The sequence below is a fragment of the Sturnus vulgaris genome, chromosome 5 (genome assembly GCF_052056855.1).
Source record: "Sturnus vulgaris isolate bStuVul1 chromosome 5, bStuVul1.hap1, whole genome shotgun sequence".
In the NCBI taxonomy this organism is placed as follows: Eukaryota; Metazoa; Chordata; class Aves; order Passeriformes; family Sturnidae; genus Sturnus; species Sturnus vulgaris.
In genome coordinates, this window is record NC_142247.1 from 14,822,155 (window position 1) to 14,838,926 (window position 16,772).

A 16,772-nucleotide genomic window follows, 5' to 3' on the forward strand; every position below is an offset into this window, starting at 1 on the left:
GTAAGTCTGACTGGTAGGACATTCGCAAACAACTTTCCTGGGGGATGGTGACTATTTGACAGGAATAGGGAGAAAATGAAAAATTGTGGCAAACAGCCACAAAAAGTGAGAATGTATCTGATAAATGTTACAAATTCCATTTGGAGTTTAAATAGATTCTATAGCATAGGCTTTATAAGGTACTCCATATTTGAATTGACACATTAGAATTTTTGCATAAAGTTGAAACTTGAACTCAGGAAGTGTTGAAGCATAGCATATTCTTAGTAGCATAAGAAAGTTCATTACATCACTTGCTTTGAAAATTCTTTTTATATTTTGTGTGAATCTACTGCAAGTTGTGCATGATTGCTAATCTCTCACATCAGGAAACTTCCATCTTGAGATATCAGTGACTTTAAGTAGGGAGTTTTTACCCTTACAACATCATTAAATTTATGTTTAAATTTAAAATCTACCTGTGACTAAATTTTGACTTAAGAAAAAAGAAATCAGATTTTATTCAGCTATACTAATTATAGACAGTGGAACTAGTCTCATAAGGTTAGATATGTTAGCTGCTTTGCAAAAATGGTCCCTGTGTGCAGTATTAATCAAGGTAGCTCCCTTCAGTGGAAGGAGGAAAACTTGGTTAAGCATTTTCTGTGTAAGTGTCCCTGTGGACTGTTCAAAGAGCAGGTTAAACCTTGCTGCCATGTTTGTGCTGCAGTCGCTTGTTCACAGGTCTCTGACTGTTTCTCAGGTGGTTAGTATGATTTCATGTCACTGAATAAGCTTAACCACCCAGACAGCTTTTTGAAAATCCTCTGAAGATTGTCTGATATCAGTTAAAATATTTGAACATAATTGAAGAGCTATTTTTGTCCAAGAAAAACTAGAGTATTATTGCCCAGAAGAAATAGCTGTTCAGCTGATGAAATACATGTTTGTCAAGACCAGAGACTATCAAAAGCAGGTAAAGTCTAGAAATGAAAATTGCTTCTAGCTTTGTTTACTGAACAGTTGATTTGTTTCCAGAGAGTGTGCATTAGTAATGAAATAGCTGTACTTACAGGAATCTTGAGTATGAAAATCTTTATTAGACCCCGATCAACTTTTTAGAATTGATTTCTGAATGTTTTTTATAAGTTTTTGTAAATGCGTCCAAGTCAGCTCTGGAGTATTTCAATTTCTCTTTTATAAGAGGTACGCTTACCCTGTTGAGTAAGGGTTATCTGAATTGCTTTAATTTCTAAAACCTCTGAAAAAGTTGGTGAAAATGAACAGGCTTCCACTTTGGGCTATGTTGTCAAAATTCTGCTTGTGCACTGAAATTATTTGGGCCAGGGGGGAACCCTCGTCACAGTTGAGAGGTAAGAATTTAGGACATCTCACGTGTAAGTATTTGGGGAATATTAAGAACAGCACATATCTTCTCTTAATTAGTTGTTTACTTGAAGAGAAGGTTCTAAACCAGGAGATTCAGAACATAGTGGAATCTGGATGGTTTGGCCATCTAAGACTACTCCAGTGTCAGAATAGAGAAACATCTCTGGACAGACGTAATCCTCTAAGCTTGAATGGTCCCGTGACTGAACTAGCGCTATTTTTCCAAATGTCTGGCCAGTGTTATCTTATTTCTTCTCAGGGCTACTATCCCCTTTCTGAGAAAAAGATTGGATTTTTTTCCCACCACTGCTAATTGTAAGTAGATAAACCAGTCAGTTAGTTTGTTTCATCTGTCAATCTAGTGTTTGAATCTTTTTTTTTTTCTCATGCAAATAGTTGGGATTAATTTAGGAGTGCTGTTCTCAAGGCGTTTCTAACAAAGTCTTTTTTCCAGAGAGGTAAATGTTCTGAGGCAAAAGTATTAAGAAAATTTTAGTGAATACAGTGCAACCAAAATGTCAGGGTCTGAACAAGAATCATGGTATCTATGAAGTGCTAAATAATCATGATCTCTTCTGAAAACGATAAGGCTTCTGGGAGGGCCAGTTTATTCCATACCTGAACAACTAGTTCATATAAGCAAGTCTTGGGGATATCTTCAAGTTAGTGACTGTACTTAGTTCATGTCTTCAGCCTGGGGCTGAGCTCCAGTTACAGCTTCATATGGCTTAATGTCATTTGAAAAAATGGGATTATTAGCTTTCCTATCCCTTAGATAACAAAGTTCAGTCAGAACCCAAAATTTAAACTGAAGGAGTTGAAAGAAAACTAAATAAAAAAATTTAAAAACCCACTCCACTTTCACAACTATCACATCAAGCCCAATTACCAATAGTATATAAATTTCCTTGAATTCTTCATTGCGTGGTTGCTTTTTAGAAAAGCTTTACAAGCAGTAAGTGTGCAGTTTTTTCCATTCACCTCTATAATAAGGTTACTTGTTCTTCAACTTCCTTCGCATCATCTTTCGTTTGTGTTTTTCTGAACACATGCTTCAAGAAACTATTGAAGAAAATGTGCAGGAGGCACTTTTTCCTGGTTTGTCTGAGAAGGACAGAACCAGAAAGCAAGTTCCACCTTCACAGTTCTTGTCAGATGTGAAACTTTTGAAATGCTGCATTTTCAGTGACTTGTCCTGGTTAACCTTTCTTGCTTCTGTTCTAATGGGCTTATTCAAAGATGTCCTTCAGAGAGAATCTTTATTGGGAAAAGTATCCATATGTATATCAAGTGTGTGCATGTGCTCTTCTAGTTTATCAAATACTTTAATTTTAAGTATGCCATGAAGAGGTAGAATTAACCAGTTAGCTTAATACACTGCAGGAATGCACTAAGTACAAAAAGTAATATGAACAGACGAGTGGGAGAGGCTGCACAGACACAGTGATTTTATGGACAGTTGCATCTCAGGAAGTGTGCAAGGCAGTTCCTGTGGCGTCACTGGCAGTTAACGGAGGCAATCTAGACTTGAGCTCTGTACTTTTGAGAAACTGTACTCAAGACAGCATTAGAATCAAGTTTGTGATAGTACTGTTTTTTAAAGAGTAGCTTTCCTCCTTTTTTCTAACTAAATCTTACATTAGGCAACTCGACAGTTCAGTTATGTCAGATATATCTGTGCATATAAATACTCAACTCAGCCATTAAAAGGCAGTACCTGCTCCAAATGAAATGGGAACAAAAGGTCTTGTTTTTTGCATGCTTTCTATCTTCTTACTCTTGAGCATCTGCATAGGGGCCATAGTTGATGGTATTTTCCTGTCTAGAGATAGGGGAATGGAAAAATTAAAAAGCAAAGGAAAGTTGGCATTGTTCCCACTTTTTGCAGATCAGTCACCTTATAGGTAGACAGCCTTTAAAGCAAAATTGCTTCTTGAAAGAAACTCCATTAAATGAAGAGGGGGATTCAAACAAGTTACTTCGTATATTTGCTAGGAATAAGTTAGTTTAAACTTACTTGTATCTAATTGTTGGGTAGTTAGGTAGACACTTCCCAAGTGTCTAGTAAATCTGGGGATGTCTTGCTTATCTGTTGCTCACTTACGTTAGTGTCTTTATTTCTGTTGTGCCTGTTTGAGTACACTCATTTTGTATCCCTGAAGTGATCAGGGGATTAGAGACAGATACTGTTGTTGGACTTGACCCTAGCTTATTCTAGAAATGCCAGCCAGATATGGTGTGTTATGGCTTAAACCTCCTCTTTTAGACTTTGTGTTCTGTTTTTTCTCCCGTTCGCTTGTCATTAATGAGTCAAAATGTTGGCACTAGATGAATCTGGATACATTATTAGTTCCAGAGTCAAGCATTGTGTCAATTGAAAAATAAAGTAAGAGTGTGATTGAGATTTAGGATGCCAGCAGTTTCTACAAGATCTGATATGGAAAAATAGTTTTGATCAACAACAGAAGCAGGTCAGCTTATCTGGGAATCACTGGAAAGTCAAGCTCAGGAAGGATAAGAGCTGAAGTCTGAGGCATGCTTGCAGCCATCAGGCATACTGATCAGTGAAAAAGTGTGTGCTAGGCTTTAGCAATATCATAGTGTAGCAGACGGCAGTGTCCTACATGATCCAGTGGTTTCTTGGGTGAGGAGGCAAAGATCTGCAAGCAGGAAAATTTTCTTAGGAAAGCTCTTTCAGCTAGGAGTTGAAGTTTTCTTTTCTGTTAGAAAACAGTAAGAGAAAGGTGAAGTGGCATCAGTACTGTTGCTCAAAGGCAATGGGATGGTTGATTTAAGTGGCAGCAGGCTATAGATGGTGCTTCTGCTGCCTGCTGTGTTAGGGATGTCCAGGTTAGCTTTCTTATTATAAGTGTTTTAGAGGATACACTCGTTTGTGTTCCATTCCAAGGTGTAATGGCCAGGTGAAAACAAACAGTGCAGGGGTGCCAAGCTACCTCTATGCTATATGGGTGTGTGCATATATAAAGCATTACTGTGTGCTCTTGGTGAGTTAAAGAGTAACTGTACAAATGACCAAAAATTGTCACGGTGAAAGAAGGTAGTACTTGTATTGTCCATTGCCCAAGTTTGGAGGGAAGGTCAGAGAAATGTTTAACCTCTGCTGCAGTCTAACTTTATCCTCAAAGATATTAAAAAGCTTTTTGCTTAGATGTTCACTGATTAAGAATATTGCCTAACCAAGCTGTAATACTGTATATATATGTTTTGATTGTGTGCCACCACTTAAAGTATGAAAATCAGCTCCAGAATGTTGTACAGTGATTGGATATTTAGGGTTGAACTTCCAAAATCTGGATTCTGAAAGAAACTTCAGCTTGCATTAAATTCCTGAATTGCTGTTTCAGAGCCAAAAATGAAGTTGGCAGTCTCTCATTAAAACCAAGTTAGTTTATTTCAGGATTTGGAATTTTCTTTGGAATAGTGGATCATTGAGTAAGAAAAAGTCAGAAATAACTTAAAACAGATATGTGGTACCTGCTGCTGAAGTTCTGTTGCTTTTAAACTACTGTCAGCCTTCATTATTGGTATCTCCATATTTAGTTGCTAACTTCATTCTGAGGACTGAAAAATTCAGCTTAAACTTTTCTATTAAAGACAGTGAAATTGCTGCAGATCACCCAGATTACTGTACTGGGTTTTCCACTACATCCATAATGTTTATATCGTTCTAGTGATACCCTTCTAAAAATAAAAGGATAACTGAATGTTTGTTTTAAAGAAATGACAGTAATGTAGTTAAAGGCTTAATTTATCATGAGTTTGAGAGGTGCCTTTCAGGACAGTTCGAAACAATTGTGTTTATAGAAAGACTGGACAATTTACAGATTTGTGGATCTAACAGCATTTACAGTGGTGCCAAATAGATAAAATTTGTGGTGTGAATAGTTCTCGTGATCTGTGTTTGCAAAAAATTTTGTAGGGAGGGAAAGAATTTTTAAGTTGGGAGTGAAAAGATGTCTTACTAGCTGTGAAAATCACTAAAGAATCTCAAAATGCACTGATAATGAAAGCCTGTGGAGACATCTCTTCTGCCGGACATCAGATCAATTATTTCCATAAAGCTTTCTCTTTGTATTCTTTTTGTGAGGGACAGTTTAAATAAATCGAAAGACTATGCATTTGCAAAAAGAAATAGGACCTGGTCTCTTGATTTCTCAGTCTTCTGACAATCGGTAGATTTAATCAGTGATGGTAAAGGCGGGACTCTACCATGGTGGTTTAATTTCTGTGTCAATCATCTTAGCATTTTGCGCTCAACACCTAACAGATGGTGTTTCAGAGATTTCAGAGATGCTGTCAAATTACTGCTGATAAGAAGGGTCTTTCTTACCTTACTTTCCTCCCTGCTTACCTTTCACAAGCACCTGTGTTGGATCCTTGCATTTTTTTTTTCTCTGGCCTGTAGATTATTCATTAGTTGGGGAGGGTTTCATCTTTCTTTGAGGGTGGAGAGGGGAGAAAATGGGTAACTCAATCTGCTTAGTGCTAGAGTCCCTGCAGGAAAGGAACTGAAAACTTCCTCTTGGGGAAGCAGTAACAGTCCTACTTTAGGACAGTCACTCAGTTGCCAGCACAACTGTAAGAGGTGGTGTGGGTTTTTGAGCAGTATGACCCAAAGACATGTCCCAAAATCTGTGGCCTTGTTTTGGTTTGGTGGGTCAGTTTGCAACAAAAATGAGCAAACAGATCTAGTTTGCTGTTGGTAGCCACACTGGCTAGTATGGAACAGGGAAGCAGATCTAGCTTGTAGAAGAGGTATAGTCTCAAAACACTATTTTAGTTGCTTCCACTTGCTCATGAAATGAGTCATAGTAGATCTAGTGGAACATTAAACAGTTTTCAGACTAGGCATGGGATTTTTTTTGAAAAATGATTTCTGGCATCCTGCTGTTCTTTTTAAGAAGTATTTGTTTGCTGGGAAGGAGAGACTTTAATTTTCTTCTAAAAGTCTCTGTGATTCTTTATTTAGTGCTTAAGTGTTTCAGAATTATAAAATTCATGCTATCTCCTCTTGGATAATTATTTCTTATGAATAGTAACTGTTAGCTTTAGTATAGTGGGGTTTATTAAATATTTATGGGAGAACCAGTAATGAAGCAGAGCAAATACTGTATCTGATGGTTTGTAGCATTTTATTGTAGCTGCATTAAGAGTTGATAGTTAGAAAATATCTGCTGTGTTAAGTTAACTAAGGAATTTTTATCAAACCCTGCTTAGTGAGCTGGATTGTGGTGTCATTATTGTACTTCCTGCATATAGATTAAGTTTTAATCAGACTGTTGTTTCATGTGTTTTAGGTATTGAGGGTGATTTATCTCTTGCATCATGCGTGAATACAAGCTAGTGGTTCTTGGTTCTGGAGGTGTTGGAAAGTCCGCTCTGGTAAGTATGAGGCAGTTCAAGTATATTATTTTAGGTTTATTGTATTTTTTTTTCTCTAATACACTCTCTACTAAGTAGAGATTCTTTATTTTAGTGTGCACTAATAAATATAAGTGTTAGTAATGCCCAGTGAGGCATCATGGCTAGCAGATCCTTTCCTGGGTTCATCTGCATCCATTGGTGCATTCTCACATGCTGCTGTTCTCGTATGGGTTTGGTTGATGGTGCTTGATCAGTCTCGTGCAGTGAAGTGCAGAGCTGCAGCATTATGGGGGTGTCTGGTTTTGACAGATAAACCAGCTATCATTCTGTGGGAAATCAAGCTCCTTTGTGAATCTCTCAAAGGATATGAACTAGCTTGACCCTGTAAATCCTGTCTCTAGAAAGATTTTCGTGGTGCTGTTTGCTTAATGTTTGATAGCAGTGTCTTTAGCACTAATATTTTTATGTGGATAGAAATGCAGATTTGCCTGTTGGTAGAGAGTTTAATGTGTATGCTGCATCCTTTCTGTGAAAGTAGGTAAATAGCTGTGGCAGGTAGATGATTAAAATGCATGTGTGCTTTTATTTACAATTAAATGATTACAGAACAGTTTAGTCTGACCTAGACTAGAAGTGAAAAAATTCACAAAACATTACGTTCTCAGGCCACCTAAGACCTTTGCATCTTTCCATTTAATTGTGCACCTTACCATAAAGTAAGCTCCAGAGATTACGCAGTCCCTTGAGTAAGAAGTATTCTCTTTCACAGCAGTTCATAACGAAAAACTTAAGTGACAAACCGTGTTAGATTGTGAAAGAACATTTTTGTTCACTTCTGAATTCTTTGTCTCACTGCAACATTTCTGGATTTGAATATGACTGCTCTGACTTGACCATTGAGTCTTAAATTCCATTGGACTTGTGCTAAAAATGTCCTTCGTGATAGGTACACAGGAACTACTGAGTGTAGTTAAGACTGGCAGTTGTTTTTTGACTAATTCCTGTGCTGGCAGATAAGTAGCAGAAGATGAAGTAGTTCTAAATACAGATGTAAAAGCTGTGCAGCTATATTGTAGCCTGGTCAGCTAGAAACTAATATTGATTCTAAGAGTTAGGCAAACCTTAAATCGATGCATGCTTTAATTCTTACCCTCCATGTGACAGTGGATAAAGGAAAGTGTAGCATTGCTTCATCTAATGGTTAAATAGTTAAATATTCATACACATCTAACTTTCTGTTATGACAATCATTTGATTTGCTTTAAAAATGTAATGGCTAACAGAGTATATGCCTAGAACAGTGATTTGTGTACAACGTTTACAAAATGTTGCTATGCAAGAGAATCTTACAAGAACTTTTGTGTTGCAGACTGTACAGTTTGTTCAAGGAATATTTGTTGAAAAATACGATCCTACGATAGAAGACTCCTATAGAAAGGTATATACAAAAGACCTCTCTGGTGTTACAATGTTTTGCAGCTTTACATTTCTGTCTGATATTTGAGTTAGTGCTTGAAAATGGATATGCCTTGTAATGCTATATTAAACCAGATAACAAATTTGAAATATAAATGTTGTCCTAAAGCTTGTTTAAAAGGAATAATTCAAGACTAGCTTTTTAACATTTAAGCATAATATCTTGCTGGCTAGTCAGTATAAAATGGTTATTTCATTGTCAGAGTTGGGAATGTGGATTGAAAAAAAATACAAAAAACATTACCACTTTTCAATTTTATAATATTTATTATTAGTTTATTTGTGTGTTAGTATTTACAGGTACATTTGGACTTGGAGCTACTAAGCTATTTTACTGCTAGAAAAATAGCTAAAAAAGTTCACACCCTTAGAACACTGGAGGCATCTATCATACTGTACTCATAACAATTTAAATGATAGCTAGATATGCTTCCATTAGATGAGTTGTTGTTTTATTAATAAGTTAACACAAACCTGTCATAAATGAACAAGCATTTACAGCAAGTGGCCTGTTAATTTCTCTCTTCCTGTCTTCAGCATGACAGGCTGAAAGGTCTGATTTTGCTTGCATCATCTTGAATCTCCATATTGCTCACTCTTCAGTTTCACCTGAGACCACGATTAAGATTCCAGACTAAGATAATTTATATCCTAACTGCTACCATTAACCATTTGGTGCAAGAGATAAGTTCTTGGCTGTGTCAGTTGCTTAATCTATCTGTCTTTTTTAGCTGAATTACTTTTCATATGCATTAATACTCTGATCTTGCTCATCATGTGGCCACAAAAATGTTGGTGTCTATACAAGGGAGGCAAGATGCGCAAACCTTAGCTAGGAATGGGCTAACTGCAAGACCTCCTCTTTCAGCACTGAGCTACATATGTATTGGAACAAAGGTGGTGCATTAAGAACTATTGCAGCCTTCAGTCACCAGAATCTCTTCTGAACAGAGAAGGAATTAGTGAGAGCTAAATAATCATTTCATACCTCTTTTCTTTGACCTCATATAAACTGTATGTCGGAAAAACCCAAGTCTGTCTTAAGTATGTGGGCTTTCAGCCAAAGCTAGAACTATTATTAAACACACAATAGCAGAACCAAATTCTATGTTGACACCTTCTGTATTAGAGAAGCAGGAATTTTTTACCATATATCAGTGTTTGTTATATATTTACATTCTTTAGGTCATAATAGAATAATTATGTTTGCTGGGTGAATTTTTCCAAAGACTGCTTCCATGGAGCCTAAAAAAGTAATGCCATCCTATGAAATGTTGCCACTTGCTTACTACTTTTGTTGTTCCTGCTAATAAAGATTTATAATATTCCTTTTAGGTTTGTTCCTGAAATAACTAGTAATAACTTCTTTTCAAATCAGCCAGATTGTTAAGTCTTGCTAAAGTCTGGACAATACTTTATGTAGTCATTTTCACCTTCTCACTGTTAGTTACAATTCTGACTTGCTTCTTGACTTCCAAATACATTGGTTTGGCAGTTGAAATTCTATGTTATTTATGTTAAATACAATTTTATAATATTTAAAGTTGAGAGGATGTGACTTGTTCGTCTAAATATTTGAGCTTGAAGTCTTGAAACTTTATGCCTTAGTTTACTCCCCAAATATTTCTTCATGAAGTGAATAAATGCTGCTTAATTAGCTGAATAACTTCAGCAACAATACCTGTTAAAATAGTGATTATTTTTAAGGAATCATAATCCATAGGAGGCATGGGGGAGGTGTGAGAGGAGGGGAAATGTTGCCAGCTCAATTCTAGTTGCAGAAGAAAAGCTGCAAATAAAACTAGTGGCAGTGCATAAATGCAGAAGAGGTAATTTGTTAACTAGGAATTTCACATGCAAACGGAAACAAGGGAAGTTTGCCAATAGCTTGAAAGAAAAAAAAAAAAGTTTTAAATGTGGGTGGTCAGTTTGAGGGCATTTCCATGTTCTTTGCTGCCCTCAGGGCCATTTCCTTGAGGTATTTCCATTAGATAGAGGAACTCTGGAATGAATGCAGAAATTGTTCTGTCTTCTTAAACCTTCCAATTTTTGCAAACTTTTCTAAGCTGGGTCAGTTTTCTAATTAGTGTTCCTAAAGGCTTGTTTTGGGGACACCACTTTCAGTGGTGGCTGTTTAATTGTTTGCTGTGTACTTCTTACTCTCTTGTAGATGTAAATTACTATGAATGAGCCTTAGTATACCAATCCAGTTTTCTCGATTTCACTTGTACTTTTCTTTCAATCTATGATGATCCCTGAAACAAGTGGAAATTAGTTGTGCTAGTTGCTGATAACCATCATTACAAATTTAGCAGCGTCCTTTTAAATAATCAAAAATCCCTAATCACATTGCAAAGTGGTACTTGGCTGCTGACATTGCATTTGAAAATGTCACTGGGGCTCTTTGAAAGGCTTCTTCCTGCTGTTTTCAAAGTGTATATCCATACAGTCTTTTTAAGCCATTATGTTACTTTATGCATTATGAATTTGCTTTTAAAAAAATCACATAATTTCTGGTGTCTTTGGAGGGGAGAGTTGCAAGGGGAAAAATTAAAAATTATAACCATATCTTTCTCTCTTGACAGCAAGTTGAAGTAGATGCACAACAGTGTATGCTTGAAATCTTAGATACTGCAGGAACGGTAAGTAAAAACCAACTTCTCTAAATACTGATATACAGCATATTTTAAAAAAAACTTGAGTATTGCAGCAGAAAATTAATTGCAAGTTTCCCATGAGTTCATATTCTGTAACAGGAAAGAAATAGAGCATTTAAAAAGAGATTGTGCTCTTGTTTTAAGTTTGTTGCCCAGAAAAAAATCAGGACCCGCTGGCCACTGAGACTTGATTTCTGTTGCTGTAGAGAATACGTGCTGTCTTCTGATGTCCTTTTTCTTTTGTGTGTGAGATGCACTGTGACATTGGGATAAAAATAGTGTTGCTTCCGTCAGCTTATAAGAGCTCAAAGCACAAGGGTTATGCTGACCCTTTGCATACTGGTCAGGGTTTTCTCTGACAAGTTCCAAAATTACTGAAACCAGTAATTTCCTTTATTGATTCCAGTGAGTTTAAAAGACCCTTGGAGTTTAACATGTGTTCTCTGAAGTGTGGCAGTAATCTGGTCCAATAATAACTTATTTAAATTCCCTATTAGATTAATACTCTGTAAATATACAGTAAGATGGAGTGGCTGTTTTCTAGAAATAAATTGCACTTTTCATCTGACATACAGCAAGGGACAGGGAGTGAGTGATCAGGCACCAGATAGCCAAGTCACCAATGCGAAAGAGGCACATGCCATTCTACAGCTGTACTGGTAAGAGTGCACCAACGAGTCTTTATATGCAATATCAGTTCTCCCTGAAGTCATGGAAATGTGGCAAGTCTATTGAGTGTCTCCATCCTCTAGTCCATCTCCTTGAAAATTAATGTAGAATTTAACATTGCCTAGACTACAAAACTGGGGTGAAAAGGGATGCCTTTATGATCCATTTTAAGGAACTATCAGGATATGGAGAAAATGTTGGTGTGTTAGGAGAGATTCAGGAGGAGTTCAGCTTCTGTAATCTACAGATTATACTGTACCTTCTACTGTACTTCCCTCCTATGAAATTAATCTAGTTTCTCTGAACTAGACCTAAAGTTTATAGCAGCTTGTGCAAGTAAATAAAAATTAAATGCAACATCTGTCTTTTTTTTTAATTACAGGAACAGTTTACAGCAATGAGAGATCTGTACATGAAAAATGGACAAGGTTTTGCATTAGTATATTCCATCACAGCTCAGTCCACATTTAATGATTTACAGGATCTAAGAGAACAGATTCTTCGAGTCAAAGACACTGATGATGTAAGATCTCTAAAAATTCTTAATACTTAAAGTTTTCATTAGCATGTTGCAGTGTACACACTGTGGTCAGGTGGTCTCCAAGTTTTAAGTTAAGCTGTATGAACTAGTAGATGCGTAGTACAGAAATGCAGCTCTTAAGATAAACTGGAGAAATGTAACTTGTCGTGTGTTATATGGAGAATTGTTTAATCTCTTTCTTTAAAATACCTTAATTGAAACTGGGTATAACCTTATTCATTACACTGCAGCAAACGTTTCTAAAGCAACTATTGTTCCCTTAATTACTATCAGTGAAGTTTTCTACTCAATATCCCTACTGTTTATGGTATTTTAAAAGCATAAAATTTTAAGTTGTAACCTTTAAACTTGCACGTTCTGTAGCTTTTACATTATGTCTGCTCGCAATTAAGTTTGGTCATCCTATTTCCACACAATTTCTATTATGCATCTCTTAGCATTATTAAAGCTATCAAGTGAGGTTAAAACATCATATTTTATAAATGATGAGAAGAACTTTATAGCTGTTGGAGGAAGTGAATGCTTGGTCCCCTAATAAAGGAAAGAAACATTTCAAATGTGAAATCAGCAGTAGGAGTGTTTTTAACAGAAACACCTTGTAGCCTGTAGCCTTCAGGCAGAAAAACTACCTTCTTGAAGAAAAAAAAAAAGCAATTAACAGTTTTTAAGTGTGATCATCTCATTTAAACTGTGTTTATGCAAATTTTGATAACTTTTGATACCTTCCTTAGTGCATGTATCTGCATATTCTTCTGCATACACAGACACAGAATATATTAACCATTTCAGTTTCAGGGAAGTTCATTAAGATGTTTCTAATACAAACCACCTTGCACTTCCTTGACCATAGGTATTTGCAGGTCTTGCCTATGTTCAGCAGATTTCTTCTTGAAGTAATTTATTACTTATCACAAATGTATCTCAAAAGGTTAATATTTAAGTGGCGTGGTCCTTTCGCACCCACAATCTACCAAGTTATATCCTTGTTTACCATAAAATTAGTTTTGTACAGTAAGACCAAGATAAATGTGATGATATTTAAAATCTTACTTTGTGTGTTATATTTATGGTGATTAGTATCATTTTGGCGGTATTTTCTTAGAATTATATTTTTTGGAAGAGACCCTTCAGTCCTGAAAGGCATTCCATAGTATCAGGAGAAAGATAATCTTCAATTGCAACTTTAGTTTCCATTGGAATTCACAGAAAAAGTTTCTCGTATGTCAGAGTTTAGGTATGGCTTGCTTTCTTGGTAGGGAGAAATTAAATGGTCAAAATATCATAAACCTTTTTTCATCACTTGAATCTGTGAGGACTTCAGCTATGTCCTCAAATTAGTAAAAGAAAGGAAAGGAGAAAAATAGATTATAGCATTTTCTTGCTATAAAGGTCAATTCACCATTTTCTGTAGTTGAAATGCTGGTAAGGTAGCATGTTCCTTTTCTCTCTACGCTGTAGCTTGCTAATAAGAACTGTGTGATATGCTGAGAGCAGAGGAATGGTGAAAGGAGCTTTAGCATCCTTCATCATGGTACCCAGCACAGGACGCTGTTTCCAGGATTTTGGAATTTGTAAGAATCATTTGGTAAATTCTTCAGTAGTCTTCTTGATGACTCAAACATTTAAAAATGAAATCTCATTAAGTCCTCTAAAAAAACATGAAATTTGCTCAATTGGCAGTGTACTAAATCCTAAAACCATTCCCCCTATTGCCCTGCCAAAAGCCAGCCAAAATGCAGTCACTTTCATTTGGAGATTGAAATATCCCACAGCTGTAAACTTAAGTTTCAGTTATATCAGAGCTTAATTATTCTGAAAATCAGGATACTCTAAGGAATCAGATGGCTTTTAGGTGTGCATTTACATTTTACTGTTATAAAATTTTAATTGTTTCTTTGCTGGCATTGAATTGTTCTTTAGGTGCCTATGATTCTGGTTGGCAATAAGTGTGACTTGGAAGATGAAAGAGTTGTGGGAAAGGAACAAGGTCAGAACCTAGCAAGGCAATGGAATAACTGTGCATTCTTAGAGTCTTCTGCAAAATCAAAGATAAATGTTAACGAGGTAAGGCATATTACCTGTGATGGGGAGAGATGTCAGGGTAGAAAAATGGGACACTGTCCTGATAACTATTTACTGTTTGTCAAGGAAAACTAACAAAATCATGAATAATATTCACTATTACAGACAAAACTGTACCCTGCTATTGTGAGATGTTTCTGTCATGTTCCATTCCTTAGTTGATACAATCTCTGTTAATTGAGACTGTACTGCTAGACTTCTATTTTTTAAAGATCTTTAAGGGAGTTAAGTCATTAAAACTATTTGATTTAAGTTATTTGGTGTTAACACTATTTGAAATGGTAAGTAAAAAAACTATTGAAAGTTTAGTTAAAATTAGCTGCCCTGTAAAGTAAAAGGGATGCAAAAGCCTCTCCACTATATATCTCCTTATTTGTTTAACAGGAGATAGACAATTAATCAAATGCATGCATTTTGGGGATTTGCCATAATGCATGCCTCTTTATCCAGTGGGGTGTGCCAGCATAAAGAAAGGGATATAAAAATTTTAGAAAAAGAAGCTGTGTTAGTATTTATATTTTTGGAACAGCTTGAAGTTTATGATAAATCCTACAGTTCATTAGGTCATCTGGAAAACATTGTTGGCAGCATCAGTCAAGTTGAAAGGACCTCTGTGCAAGACTTGCAAGTAATCAAAACAGTATGGTGGTTTTAACACAGCTGATTTTTAAAATAAGTAATGTGTGTTTAATTAGTTGGAAATTTCTGGAAGCCATTGACTTTTAAAAAATTCTAATTAATCTCCGTAACTGTATAAAAGTCATACATTCAATGAAATACAACTTCCAGCAAATACTATAAGCCCTTGTTGCTTTGCAGCCAGTGTTTAGGAAAGTGCCAGGATGGCTTTAGCATGAGGCCTGCATTAGTTTTCAAGATGAAGAAGTAATTGGAGCAATGTCAATTATTAATGAAACAGATGCTGTTGAAATGTTCTGTGTTGATTTGTTTTAAATTAGCCTTTCAAAAAAATCATGTTCTCATTAGAATTCTAGGAGACTCAAAGTGTTAGAGTCCCATAAATGAGTTACTTTTCTAAGAAATTTTATGCTGTCATGCTGTAGGTCTAGAGAGACAGAATTAGTTCTTTAGACTTTAGTATTTTTTAAGTATCTGGAAAAGCATGATCTCATTCAAATACAAGAGACTATTACTGAATATGTAGTGTATGTGAGTCACCATGAAAAATGTGTCATTAAAACTTACTAGAATTTTCTTTAAAAGAATATCTATCCTAAGAGTGATATGAGTTAGAAGAAAGCTGTGACCTGTTTCTTGACCTTACTGCTAAACTGCAAAGTAATACCATAGAGTAGTTGATCACTGTGGCATTTTTCATGTGAGTTCAGATGAGTTTGACCCAGAGATTAAATAGCTGTGGGTTATAGATGCCTTTCCAGTTTGCTTTATTGAAACTGTAGAACTCTTGGCAGACAATTATCTTAAGCAAGAAAAAAACACAACCAGTTATTAAATAAGTATACAATTTAACTTCATAGCTTTGTGGTAACTAAACATTTTCAGGGGTTCTTAAGTATCTTGAGTGTATTATGTGTGAAGATTCAAGGCTTAAGATTATAACAGAATATCCTCCTAATATCCATAATCAACTGATTTCTATCTTTTCAGATCTTTTATGACCTTGTGCGACAAATTAACAGAAAAACTCCGGTGCCTGGAAAAGCACGCAAAAAGTCATCATGTCAGCTACTTTAATGCATAGCTGTACTGTAGCTCTGAGCCAGGTAAACGTTTTAAACTTTTCTGTGCATTATGGCTATTCAAAACAAACAAAACAACAACGAAAAAACCCTAAACAGCTGTGGTAGCTGTTGAGGCAGAACAGCATTGAAAATTACTGATTTATATTATCACAGAAATGTTTATGATCTTTATTTTGCCATTTCAAAGTCAGAAGTACAAATAATGCAAGTTACACTGTTCACACTAGTCTGGGGTTTTTTTTCAAGCTTTAAGGTATTGGTAGAGCTCAAATTAACAGTGTTTCCTCAGATACTTCAAAGATTTTGGAAACACAGTTTTCTCTTTTAAAGCCTGATAGAATAAACAAGAGCTCAGTTATCTGGAATGCACACAGTATAATATTGTAGTTTGCATGCTGGTGTCTATTTCTGCTTTGAACTCCTGCATATGCTTGTGTGATGTCATAGCTTCCTTTCCTGAGACTGTGTGGATATTTTGGAGGCCGAATAGTAATTATTATATGGATGAGAAATTGGATTATTGTAACTCCAAATATTTGACCTGAAACTATTGGTTACTAGATCAATTTCTTACTTGTTTGCCATTGGCTAAATTTCTACATGCCTTACTATGTGCACAAAGAATGGTGCTGAAGGATAAAGCAAGCTGCAGCCTGCTCTTTAAGCAAGCCTTTCCAGAAGTTAGTTAGTCAGCAGGCATGGATTTTTTTCTGCAAATTTTATTTTGGTTTCTGGGCAGGTTTTTTAGCTCTTTCCATCTCCAAACCTTAGTATGGGCAGAGGTCTGTATTGATTGACCTGACATCATCAAAGTTGCCTGTTACCTCCCTTTCCTTCAGTGTTGAACGTATAGTGATGCAGTTACTTAAG

General features: G+C 35.9%; 1 protein-coding gene across 1 annotated transcript in view; it reads left to right on the plus strand.

Moving 5' to 3' along the window:
* RAP1B (RAP1B, member of RAS oncogene family) overlaps nt 1-16,772 on the plus strand; it is a 31,022-nt gene that overhangs the window by 12,438 nt on the left and 1,812 nt on the right. Inside the window, exons 2-7 of the mRNA XM_014879920.2 lie at nt 6,687-6,771; nt 8,123-8,191; nt 10,815-10,871; nt 11,938-12,078; nt 14,017-14,160; nt 15,808-15,923. Coding sequence (XP_014735406.1) covers nt 6,715-6,771; nt 8,123-8,191; nt 10,815-10,871; nt 11,938-12,078; nt 14,017-14,160; nt 15,808-15,894 — 555 coding nt within the window. The 5' untranslated portion in view covers nt 6,687-6,714 and the 3' untranslated portion in view covers nt 15,895-15,923. The remainder of the gene's footprint in view (nt 1-6,686; nt 6,772-8,122; nt 8,192-10,814; nt 10,872-11,937; nt 12,079-14,016; nt 14,161-15,807; nt 15,924-16,772) is intronic.